Source organism: Typopeltis vanoorti, chromosome 2, assembly GCF_054136105.1.
Source record: "Typopeltis vanoorti isolate ZY-2024b chromosome 2, IOZ_Tvanoo_1.0, whole genome shotgun sequence".
NCBI classification, from domain to species: domain Eukaryota; kingdom Metazoa; phylum Arthropoda; class Arachnida; order Uropygi; family Thelyphonidae; genus Typopeltis; species Typopeltis vanoorti.
This window is the reverse complement of record NC_143550.1, coordinates 180,770,831-180,783,807: the sequence shown is the minus strand read 5'-3', so window position 1 is coordinate 180,783,807 and position 12,977 is coordinate 180,770,831. Positions and strand designations below refer to the sequence as shown.

General features: G+C 36.9%; 1 protein-coding gene across 1 annotated transcript in view; it reads right to left on the bottom strand.

Annotated features, from left to right (window-relative positions):
- Positions 1-12,977, bottom strand: part of LOC150109704 (uncharacterized) — a 217,264-nt gene that overhangs the window by 24,065 nt on the left and 180,222 nt on the right. Inside the window, exons 7-8 of the mRNA XM_090414093.1 lie at positions 4,727-4,892; positions 214-309 (exon numbers count right to left, since the gene is read on the bottom strand). Coding sequence (XP_090270219.1) covers positions 214-309; positions 4,727-4,892 — 262 coding nt within the window. The remainder of the gene's footprint in view (positions 1-213; positions 310-4,726; positions 4,893-12,977) is intronic.

Sequence of the window (12,977 nt, the reverse complement as noted above, 5' to 3'; positions counted from 1 at the left end):
CAATGGCTCTCCTACTTGCTTATTTAAAAAGGTGATGTTTAATCATGATGAAACTATTCCTTTTCTAAACTAGGTCATTTGAAGGATAAAAGAAACATTCATTAACAAGAAATATAAATATGTAATAAATATTTACACTACTCTCATTGTCTGAGATCCACATGGAACAGAAAAGAAACTTTTTTTTCAACATTCTGAATCGACATATCTTACCTTCACTAATAATGTTAGACACATCCAGTTCTTTTAGTTCCTGCTTCTTTTCTCTTTTAAGCCTCAGTTTTCTGCATTTCTCTAGAGTAGGTTTACCTAATTAGATAATAGAATCATCATGCAAAAGTAACAATTTTAGATCAACAAAATATATGGCACAACTATAAAAAAAAATGTATATATATTTTAATCAGATTTTTTTCTACATGACTGTCAAGGATTTAATTGCCAAAAAAAAAAAAAAAAAAAGTGGACAAGCTTTACCTGAAAATGGCGAGCACATAATATAGCATCAGCAGAGTAATACAGATTGCAATGAAACTGTTACATGAATTTTCCACAAGGCAAGAACACCTTAATAAAATAACATACTTGCATGAAGAGTGGATTAAAAAATAATAAATTGATAGATTCTAACCTCAACTGCAGTAAACTCATTGGAACAATGGAAATAGTTTTATATAGTGAATTTCCTTTAGAATAGCACTGTGCCTATAGAGGTGTTCAGCAGGGTGTTATTGTAATAACAAGTGAGTTTGTTATAATAGAATCTACTGTTGAAAGTTTTTTCACTTGGTTATACTATAAATTGAAGATGCCAAGAAATTATATTCTTGGTTTCATCCTTTATCTAAGTGTAAGCAATCAGATTGACTAATTATGTGGTGAGTTCAGAATAATCATAAAAAAATAACAGCAGGTCATTCCTTTGAGAAAATACTTCAAGGACATCAATTCCTGTATAAAATATCAAAAAGGTTCTGGGTTCTGCCTAGCAGAGCACAGGGCCAAAGACCCAAGTTTTACATTTGAGCACAGATTTGAAGAGAATGCCGAAGCATATTGCCCCAACTTAGACTGGAATAACTGTTATCTTATCAAAAATGTGGGAAATCAAGACTTATTAAACGTAAACAATAATCCTCACCCCAATCTGCATATATGTATCACGTGAATTTTTAATAAACAATATATGCATGTTAAAGAGCCAAGAGTCTATTTTTCCGGCGGCGTAAATTAAGTTAAGGGGATAAAAATCCCTCATTATTTTCAAGCCGGTATACGAAACTCGGAGATTGAAATCTATCGAAATTTAAGAGTTTCGTGCCGAAGAACTATCGGCGAGTCCAGGCGAAAGTCATCACCTGGGTAGTACAACACTAAGGCAACTCATTGCAAAGGTGGAGCAAGCTCCGTCACTATCCTTAATATTTTCTTATAATGTAAAACACAGCTCCTAGGAGATGTATTACTGTTTTACATTATGAGGAGAGGTCACTACCCAGACCGGTTTCAACCTTTATTGAGGTCTCATCAGTGAGTAGGAAGACCTGGAATACCAAGGTTTAAGTAAACTGAACTTACATATACCTCTACTAACGAATTGCCAGAGCAGTGTACCCATATATTATTATTACTACGATAAAGAGCCAAGAGGCTATTTTTCCGGCTGCGTAAATTAAGTTAAGGGGATAAAAATCCCTCATTATTTTCAAGCCGGCATACGAAACTCGGAGATCGAAATCTATCAAAATTTAAGTTTCATGCCGAAGAACTATCGGCGAGTCCAGGCGAAAGTCATCACCTGGGTAGTATAACACTAGGGCAACTCGCTGCAAGTGATGGATCTTGCTCCACCTTTGCAACGAGTTGCCCTAGTGTTATACTACCCAGGTGATGACTTTCGCCTGGACTCGCCGATAGTTCTTCGGAATGAAACTCTTAAATTTTGATCTCCGAGTTTCGTATACCGGCTTGAAAATAATGAGGGATTTTTATCCCCTTAACTTAAATATATGCATGTGTTATGCAGGAGGAATAACATGAAGTTTGTGGATGTGTGGAGTGAGCTTGACGGGCAAAAGGACTTATACAAAAATGATGGTTTGTACTTGAATGGATTTGGTGTTCAGAGTCTGGAAAAAGTGTTGTTGAATGAAGTGAAATTAGATGTGCAAAATCAGAGAAACTACAGTTTTATGAGGGGGGGGGACTATTGAGTGGGTATGCAAACATGAATGAGGCAGTTGAGTATAAGAATGTGTATAAAATGCCTAAGGGCAACAAACCAGAATGGGATAGTTAATATAAAGAGTCAGGATAGCAGTGGGCATGAAGAACTTTTGCATTTTACATACAATAATGCCAGGAGTATTTGGAACAAGGGGGGGGGGGGAGTTTTGGCATTATTTAGTTCTTCCTGCCCAAAGGTTATTGCCATTAGTGAGACATGGCTGACAGAAATGATATAGTTAGTGGGATAGAATGTGAAGGGTATAGTATGTTCAGGGAGAACAGAGAAAAGAATGACAGTCGATGAACTGCAACCAAAGAGGATAGAATTTCAACTGCAGGCCTGCAAAAATAGCAAATCTGAGGCTATCTGGTGTGAGACAGAGACCAGCGGAACAAAATATACAGTTGGATGCTTCTATAGAGACCACAGGATGGAAAAGATTATGAGGATAGTATGCATTGGTAAATAAGCTCAATGAGTGTAAGGTAGGTAATTATTATGGGAGATTTCAACTATGGGAATGTAAATTGATAGGAGGAGAGGATACATGGGAGAAAGGAAATGGAAATTTATGTAGTTTGGAATAATTACCTGAGACAGCATGTGATGAAATATTGGGAGGTTTGAGAGCGCTCGATCTGGGAATTTGTCTATAACTAACATGACCATGTTGCTACCAACTGGTGAGAGTGATCATATAGTTGTGACCTGGGAGGTGGCTAAATGTGTGGAATTTTCAGTTAAGATGGGATATATGTGGAATTACAAGACTGGCAAGCATGGCAAGCTTAGGAAATTGCTTAGATCACTGCCATTCTTGACTGTATGCCTGTTCAGTGTTTTTTTGCCACTGTGCTATCACTGCTTGTTTCATTTAGCAATTTTTCGAAGTAATTACTCCATACTTCAAGGATATCCTTTTCTCCTGTTTTCTTGTCACCTCTATCATCTCTAACTCCTTTTACTGTACTCTTTCCTCCATTTCTAAGCTTCTTCAACAACCTCAAGAATATCTAACTGCCTTCTTGATATTTATTTTCTATGTTCTTGCCAAAGTCCTCCCATGACTTTTGTTTAGCTAGTTTTACACAGTGTTTAGCTTTTTTACATTTGTCTCTGTATTCTCTAAGAGCAAAAGCTGACTTATTTGCCAAGAACTTTTGATATGATTTCTTCTTTTCCTTCACTGCCTCTTTAACTTCCTGTGTCTACCATGGTGTCCTGATTTTTCTATCCTTGCAGACAACCTCACCATATGCCTCTCTGGATGAATCAATCAGGGGTTTCTTCAAGGCATGCCACTGAATCTCCAAAGTTTGGTTCCTGTTCTCAAACCCTTTCATTTTTCTTCAATAATCTTTGTGTATTTTAGTCTACAGTTCACATCTGAGAGCTGCTCAACTTTTATTCGCTTTAGAACTTTCTTACATATCATTCTTTTCAATATGATATTCAATTTTAGCCTGCTCAAGACTAAATAGTGATCACATCCAATTTCAAATTCTCTGTACACTCTGGTGTCCTGCACCAGGGAGAAAACATCACTATCAACAATAACATAGTCAATGAGACTTTTCTTATTCCTTGCTTCTTCTCTCCATGTGAATTTGTGCACATTTTTATGTTGGAACATGGTGTTAGTAATAACCAGTCCATGTCGTGATCAGAAATCCAACAGGTATTTGCCATTATTATTAGCTTTGCTCTTTTCTCCAAATTTTCCCAAAATATTTTTGTATGTCTGACAATCATTTCCTACTGTGCTATTTAGATCCCCAACAAGGACCAACTTTTCCTTTTTCATTGTGTCAGTTGCTTTTTCTAAAGCCTCAAAAAATTCCTCCACTACCTTAGTAGAAAACCTTCTATGGGACCATAGGCAAATAAGTCGCATTGTCCAGTTCCCCATTCTCGTATTTGTCCACATCACTCTACTTGATATTGCTTGGCTTTCAAGAAGATGAGCCTCGTATTTTGTGTTGAATACTATGGCTACTCCTTTTCCTTGATTGTCACTGCCTGAATATAACAATTTGTATTTATATGCTCAGAAAGATCTCACCAGTTTTTGTCTTTTTTGTTTCAGTACCCCTATTATGTTGATCTGGTACTTATCTAATTCCTCAGCTAGCTCCATTTCTTTGCCATTCAGGCTTCTTATGTTGATAGTACCGATCTTTAACTCTGGTGATGTTGAGTTGGAGTGTGTTTTCAGATTTGTTCCAGTAGCTGACTTTTCACTGTTTGCCCTGGTTCCCTGGCGAAAACAACGTGGGCCTTGTTTAACCGGGCGACTCTCCAAGCCGGCATGAAATTTTTTCTTGTTGTATCATCATTTTTTTTAATTTTTTATTTTTTCAGTAAATTAAATTAAATTAACATGATTTTAAAATATTAAAATTCAATTATATAATAAATATCCAAAGTTACTATGTAGTTCCATATGGAAAGAATTAAGTTAATAAAATTTACAAAAAGTATTACAAGGTTTCTTACCTTTCAAACCAGCATCTGTAAGAAGATCCAGCAATTTTTCAACTTTACTCTTAACAGATTTACTCTTTCCCCATAGTTTGTTATAAGAACTTACACGAATGCCTGCTTCTCTAAGGTAGCGCTTTAATCGTTGTATTTTTGGATCATCTTCTTGTGAGTGAGACTCCTAAGAATAAAATCAAGCAGAAACTAAGTTTATATGATGTACTTACTATTTAATGATAGATTACTGTAGTAATGTTCTAATACCATTTCTTGCTCATGGTTTGTAGCCTATAATATGAATGGAATATCCATTGTTGTTTATTCTACCTTTTGAACTTGTCACACTTTATTGATAATGCTATTACTCTCCAATTGAAAGATAACATGTATTTTGTTGATTATTTATTATTAAACTATTTTTGTTTTTACATATATTAGTTATTTCCATAACCAATACTATAAATTAATACATATCTTCTATCAGGTAACCAAAAAAGTTTGTGTTGTTTTTCATAATAAAAATTAAATTGTAGAAATTCTCATAAAATGTTTTATTCATTAAAATACAACCTACAGTTCTTTATCAATGAGATAAAAGTTTGTAAATTCCAAACCTTTTATAAAACATCTTGTCTTGAGAAATAATAAACCTAGCAACTTCTGCTTCAATCTCTGTTTTACTGCAGAACTGTCTATTTCGCATGTGATTGTCTAGCACCAAAAAAAAAAAAAAAGGTAATAAACGCTTGGAGAAATGTCAGGAGAATATGGAGGATAATGGAGTATCTCCCATCCTAAAGCACAAATCTTCTCACAGATAAGTTTTGCATTGTCCTGTAGAATAGCACTTTCTTCTGATTAACTAGTCCTGGCTGTTTCTGAAGTAATGCATCTTGCACACGCTCAAGTTGCATCGACTAGATCTTGGTGTAATTGTTTGGCCTGCAGCAAGAAACTAATAGTGGACAATACTGGCTCCAGTTCACCACACGTAAAGCATAGTCTTCTGTAAATAAGGTCGTGCCTTTAAATTGTGCAGTACTTGAATTCGCTTCCTGTTAGAGTACAAGATCCATTTTTCAGCACAAGTGAGCAAGTAATCCAACAATGGCTTGTTTTTATGATGTGAAAGAAATAGAGAACAAATTGATAGCCTCTGAAGTTTATTGTCATCTGATAATGCTTGTGGGACTCATTTGCTTAGCTTCCATGATTATCCCAGTTGATGCAAGTGTAAATGAATTGAATATTCATTTACAGGAAACAACATGAGGTTTATTGGTATTAGATTTGGATGAGGTATCAACAATGCCACCTGTTGGTGAAAGTGATCATGAGGTATTGATTGGAAGGTAGCCAAACAGGAAAAAGTTATCAGGAAGGTCTATATGTGGAACCATAAGGTAGGTGATTATCAGAAGCTCCATAGTATAGCATCAATAGATTGGGTTGATGAATTGTCAAAGATGTTGCCAGTGCATGGGAAATGATAAGCCAGCATCTAACACAAGCAATGCATAATTGCATACCAAGAACTAAGAGAATAAACAGAGTAGGAATGAGATGGATGAACAGTGAAAACAAGGAAGCAGTGTTACAAAAGAAGTTATGGAGGAAGTACAAGACAGTTTGCAGTGAACAGATGCATGAAGAATATAAAGTGCAGGCCAGAAAAGTGACAAGTATGGCTAAAAAAGAAAAAAGTAGAATATGAGAGGAGATTGGCCAGTCAAGTCAAAGCTAATCCAAGGGAGTTTTACTGCTATATGATAAGTAAGAGGAAAAATTATGGCAGTTTGATACTGGTAGAGAGTTATGGTAGCAGAGCAACAGTAGCAAGTGATATAGTGGACTTATGTAACAAACACTTAATCAGAGTATATCATAGTGGTGTGAAACAATATCATTTCAAGGCTTGCTGGAACAACCTAGGGATTGTGGTGCAGAAGTCCTAAGATCATCTGCATTAGCCCTCACTTTCCCTGCAGCAGAATATTGTGCCTCTGTCTGGGAAAGAAGTGCACACACTAACATTATAGACACCCAGCTACAATTAGTGGGACAGTAAGAAGCACCCCTCTCTCTCTCTCCTGCCTGCCTGTCCTATCTAACATTGCTCCATCAAACATATGAAGACAAGCCTTGATTAAAGAATTTGATAGAGCAATGAACAACCAACTCCTGCTCCTGCACCAGACACTCATAAATCCACATAGTCTTCACCTAAAATCTAGAAATGCTTTCTGGTCCATGGACGAACTCTCTTCAGCTGCCCTACCATCGACACCTGACATGTGGAGAGAATACTGGTCCAACAATTTCCCAACAAACGGCTTCCTGGTAGAAGATCCCTGTGCTCTGCAGCATGGTTTTGCTCTTCCTAGGAAGATTTGGTCATCAATCAACAGGATCAGAACTAAGCAGGGCAGATGTGGCTACCTACTACATAAATGGAGGCTGTTAGACCACCCTTATTGTGATTGTTCTCCCGTGGCTCAGACGATTACTCATATTGTGAACGACTACCCAAGGTGGCAACTTCACGGTGGTGGCCTCATCCATCACAAGGTGACGGATGAGGCCTTGGATTGGCTTTCCAGACTGGACATTGATCTTAGCTGTTCTGTATTCCCTTTGCCATAAGAATATAAATAAATTGAGAGGGCACTTGTGAGGAAACATTAGCAATGGTGTGTAAGAAGTGCTTCGGATTCAGATAAGTTATTCTTGAAATAATTAATTATACACGAGTAATTGTTTGAGTAAGAGCTGCTATAAAAGTTGTGCACTACTAGTATTATTAGTGTGTGGGATATTTTGCTTAAACTTGATTACAAATTTGTTGTTTTTGGTCCTTAGAGTAGTAAGCAGCAGAGGAAAGATGGCGGAAGCTTTGTCAGTGCATGATTTTAACTTAGACTTTAGTCGTTTCATGAAGTGCGAGGTGAGCTATATGTATTCTTTTGATTACATAGATGGTGTGTGTGCGAAGTATGAGCTGAATGAAGAATTGAGTGCTAATATGAATTTGATGACAAAAAGTGTTAGTAGCGAGAGTGTCGCGGGAAGAATGAGTGCTCATTCAAAAGAGAAGCACGGTGTGAAAGAAAGGCAAAAAATTGTTAAGAAAGCATTGAAAAAGAAAACGAGTGATTTAAAGAAAACCATAATGGATGGTAAAAAGAACGAAAGTGAGGCGAATGTGGTGGAAGGAAACAAAATTGAGAGAACAAAAGAAAGCAGAAACAGAGTGACGAAAGGATCGAAAGTGGGAAAAATGGAAAGAATGAATGAAAGTGAAAGTTGGATGCATGGATCGAAAGTACAGAAACTCAAAAGGATGAATGAGAGTAAAAGTGTGAAGTGGGAGTCGAGAGTTAGAGTTCGAAAATTAGAAAGATTGAATGATAGAGAGAATGTGACACGAGATTCGAAAGATGAATTGGGTTGGACAAGGCAATAGATGAAATGGATGCAGAGTGAAATTAAGAAAATTCGGGTGAAAATGATTAAAACAAATCAAGTAGATAAGAAAAAGTTAATGAAAGACGAGCGAGTGCATTGTATGGCGACTCCATTATTAAAGGTGTGCTGGATGAGGGGATGCACAAGATATGTTTTCCAGGCAGTAAAATCAGTAGAGTGATTGAGGCATTGGATATGAGGAGGGAACGAATGAAGGAATTGATGGTTTTAATAGGTACGAATGACTTGATAGAGGACAAAAAGCATGTGAGAATGGATATCAGGAGGCTGCTTAGACGGATAAAAGAGAATAGTGTGACAGGAAGGGTAGTAAGCATGTTGCCTAGGTATGACTGTGGTGAGATGAGGCAGAGAGCAAGGATTATGAATGGTATGTTGGTTGAAATGTGTGAGGAGAGTGGAGTACAATTTGTTAATGTGTGGAATGAGTTTGAAGGTACGAAATGAACTGTATGGGAGCGTTGGTGGTTATGGGTGGTTACTGCATTTGAGTGGTTATGGTGTGAATCATTTGGAGAGACTGTTGCTGGAAGGCGGAGAAGTGAGTATAGAGAATGGATCAGATCAAGTGGGAAGTGATGTGGAAGAGCAGGAGAGTATAACAGGAGAGATTGAAGAGATGGTTATGAATGAGGAAGTGAGTGGCATGAGTATGGAAAATGAGAGAATGGGTGAGCAAGAGGAACAGGGAGGCTCAGGGTGGACAGGGTGTTTGCTGATGATGCAAAGTTAGGTAGAATTATCATGACTAGTGCTGATGTTAATTCTCTACAGGAAGACTGCACATTGTATAGCTGCTGTGATAAAAAATACATTGACATGTAGGGATAAGGAGGTGGTGCCTCTATATAAGGCATTGGTCAGACCACATATGAGAGATGAGAGCTTGGTCCACCTTTATCACGAGTTGCCTCAGTCCTGAAGATACTTCAGGTGCAAACTTTTTGTTTGCTTACACTTGGATAAAGGATTAAACTAAATTTATTATAGTCTAACCAAGTGGAAAAAACTTCCAACATCTTTCTCTAAATCCAGAGTACCATATTTTTCGATAGATAATGCGCACCTAATGTATAACGCGCATCCCCAACATTTTCATCACTCCTTTTGATGTATAGATAATTCGCACGTGCCAGCTAGCGGTAGAGTTAGGAAGTACAGACAGAGGAATTCTTTACAAGCATGTGCGTTGCTAGTAGCAGTGGTTGATCATTCCGTACATCCTGTTTTAAAATATTTCATAAATTAAATCATTATTTGTTTATATTTTGTTATTAGATCTGAATTACCCATGGAAGACAGAAGTTATTCTCAGAGAAAATCCTACACAGCGCAGTTCAAGCTTGAAGTGGTAGAAGTAGTAAAGGAAAAAGGGAATCGTGAAGCTGGTAGATTGTTCAGTGTTGGAGAAAGTAGTGTTCGTGAATGGTGAAAGGCTGAAACAGTCCTGAAATGTTTACATATGAGGAAACATGCTATGAGGTTTAGAAGGTGCTTGTGGTTAACAATAGAAAAAAAATTGTTTGATTGGGTTGTTAGCGAAAGAGTTAAAGGTATGAGATAATCTGCTGTCTGTGTGTTGCAGGAATTGCACAAAATGATAATATAAAGGATTTCACGGCCTACCCATCTTGGGTTTTTGGATTTATGAAGAGAAACAATTTAAGTGTGCGCTCCTCCACTAGTGTTGGACAAAATTTGCCAGGCGACTGGGAAGCGAAAGTAGCTAAATTTCGTTTTGTTTCTGAGAGAAAACTTGTATTGGTTCCAAACTGCCACCGATGGTGATTTTCAAAAGTAATATCTTTGGAATCACAACCAAAAGGTTGCGATTCCAAAGATATTATTGTTACTGCTAATGATACAGGTTGGAAAATGTGTGTCGAAAGAGAAAAATGGCATTTTTCAACCCAAAATCTTTGTTAGTGTTGGATTTGTGTAGGGCACACAGGGCAGCAGAAGTTAAAACAATTGTAAGTATTCCAAATTGGCCGTCATTCCAGGTGGTTTAACAAAAAAACTCCAACCCCTTGATCTTGCAGTAAATAAACCATTCAAAGACAATTTGCAGGCTAAGTGGGAAGACTGGATGATGAATGGCATCCATGAATATAACAAAACAGGGCAGAGGAAAATATACAGATATAGTTACGTGGATTGTAGAAAGTTGGGCTGCTGTAAGTGAAAACTGTGTTAGAAATTGTTTAATTAAAGCACAAGGGAATGCAGTGGTGTCTGGTGACAATGATTATGAAGCTGAAGAAATACCACACGAAATTTTTAAAGCAATTGATTCTTTCAATATTGAGTCTGATGAAGAATTTTTTGGATTTGAATAGTGTAATGTTCAATAAATATTAAGTAATACTTCTACCTTAGTTTTGTTATTACATTTGATTTACATCTCATACCTTTCAAATGTATACCGCACATGTTCATTTATAACAAATTTAAACTTTTTTGTATAAATAGCTTGCGCATTATCTATTGAAAAATACAGTAATTTAATAATAAGGTGAGACACCTTTTGGCAATTCGTATAGGTTAAAATGACTTCTCCATTGCTTCAACCTTAGTATCACCACCCCTGGGTCTGGCTCACACTGACGAGACCTCAATAACAAATTTAAACTTTATTTGTATAAATAACGTGCGCGTTATCTATCGAAAAATACGGTAATTTAATAATAAGGTGAGACACCTTTTGGCAACTCGTATAGGTTAAAATGACTTCTCCATTGCTTCCACCTTAGTAAGTATCACCACCCCTGGGTCTGGCTCACACTGACGAGACCTTAATAAAGGTCGAAACCGGTCTAGGTAGTGGCCCTTCCCTTAATGCATAGCATTATACAGGTCTGCAAGGAGATGTGCTTTGCATTATGGGAGATACTAAGACAAGGAGTGATGAGAGCTTGGTCACCTCTACCACGAGTTGCTTCAGTCCTGAAGATACGTCAGGCATAAACTTTGTTTGCTTACACTTGGATAAAGGATTAAACTAAATTTATTATAGTCTAACCAAGTGGAAAAAAACTTCCAATACAGAAATGGTAATTAATACTTTTAATAGGACATGTGCACTAGTAGTAAAAAATATATAGAATTTTATTAAATAAGAATTCCAATATATTTCATCCAACATTACACAGGCTTCATCAGGGAGAAAGACCATTAACTATTCAAAAGATGAATCACAATAATGAGCCACAATTCATGCACATATTAGCTCGTGTTTCATTGCAGCTGAAGTACATGATAGTACACTATTAGAGTTCAAAGGAACAATTGTAAAAAGTTGCATAGATTAAAAATAATAATAATATAAATAGTCAATAGTGATCACTTCCATGAAATCATCTGAACCTAAACTGATCACACTGCATGCCAATATCCCAGTTTTGGGAAGTGATCACTATTAATTGTTCATAAAGTTTTTCTTTATTCTACGTAACTTTTTACAATTGTTCCTTTGAACTCTAATAGTGTAATATAATGTACTTCAGCTGTGACACTAACATGCATATGAATTATAACTCATTATTGTGATTCATCTCTTGATGCAGTTAATGGTTTGTCTCCCTGACAAAGTCCACATAATGTTGGATGAAATATATTGGAGTTTTTAAATAAAATTCTATACAATATTTGCTACATGTGTAAGCCATGAAGTTACTTTATAATAATTACGGAAGCAATGGAACACTGGAAGGGCTATCACATGAGCAGGAGGAATGAATAAGAATGCTTTCATCAGCAAAACTATAAATAGGATGGAAGTAAATGAGTGCAAGTAGGTGAAATAACAGTACTGAGGAAATATCTGCATTAGCAAGAAAATCCAAAAAAGAGAGCACAACCTAAACTATTATATACAGTGAACAACATAACAGAAAATTGGCAATCCAATTACTAAAGGTGGAGAAGGGGGAGGGGGAATACATAAGATGATAATTTGCATAGAAGCCCTCAAATGTCTTGGAGATGGAGAATTCTGGAAACCTTTCTATGGCATATATCCAGATATAGGTGTTGTGGATCTTGACTAATGGAATCATATTGTTGGTCACCAACCAGATGATAGTTCTGCAGGTGAAGAAGTTGACTGTTGATGTTTTTTCATTACTTTATGAAGCACTGAGATGAGAGCAATAGGTCAACAGGGAAGACATTTCCTTTTTCAGGTATCAGTTGAATACAGCCTCCGTAGCTCAGTTGGTATATATGATGCCCTTTGGTTAGAAAGACCTGGGTTCAATTCCCATCCAAGATGTGAGGAAGCTTTATCTGGTCTCTTTTGACTAAAGGTGAGTTAGCTGGTCTCATACGGAGACGTTTTTTTTTTTTTTTTTTTTTTTTTTTATCACTCAGAAACTCGAGTTTTTCATCCTCCAGAAAAGGCAAACACACTGGGAGGAATGGGGCCAACCACCTTATCCTCGAGATGGTTGTAGTTGTGAAGTCCACAGCTAAAGAACCTCAATGGTTTGTGAAAAAAGCTTAAGACAAGACAAGGTATCAGCTGAATATACATTTGTTTTCAAGTAGTGAGGTGGATACCAGCTGAGTGCAATATAATGTAGGAATAAAAATGAACAGGTACTAATTCTTCTTCATTGGAACTACAGCCCCATGTAGGGCCTTGGCCTCCCATTTTTGGGTTTCATAACTCACTACGAGGTGGGGTCATTACCCCCATGCTCAACCATGTGTAATTGTCTGTGAAGCATTGTGTTCTTAAGACCGGTTTGCCTGCTTTGCAGGAGGGAAAACCCTACAG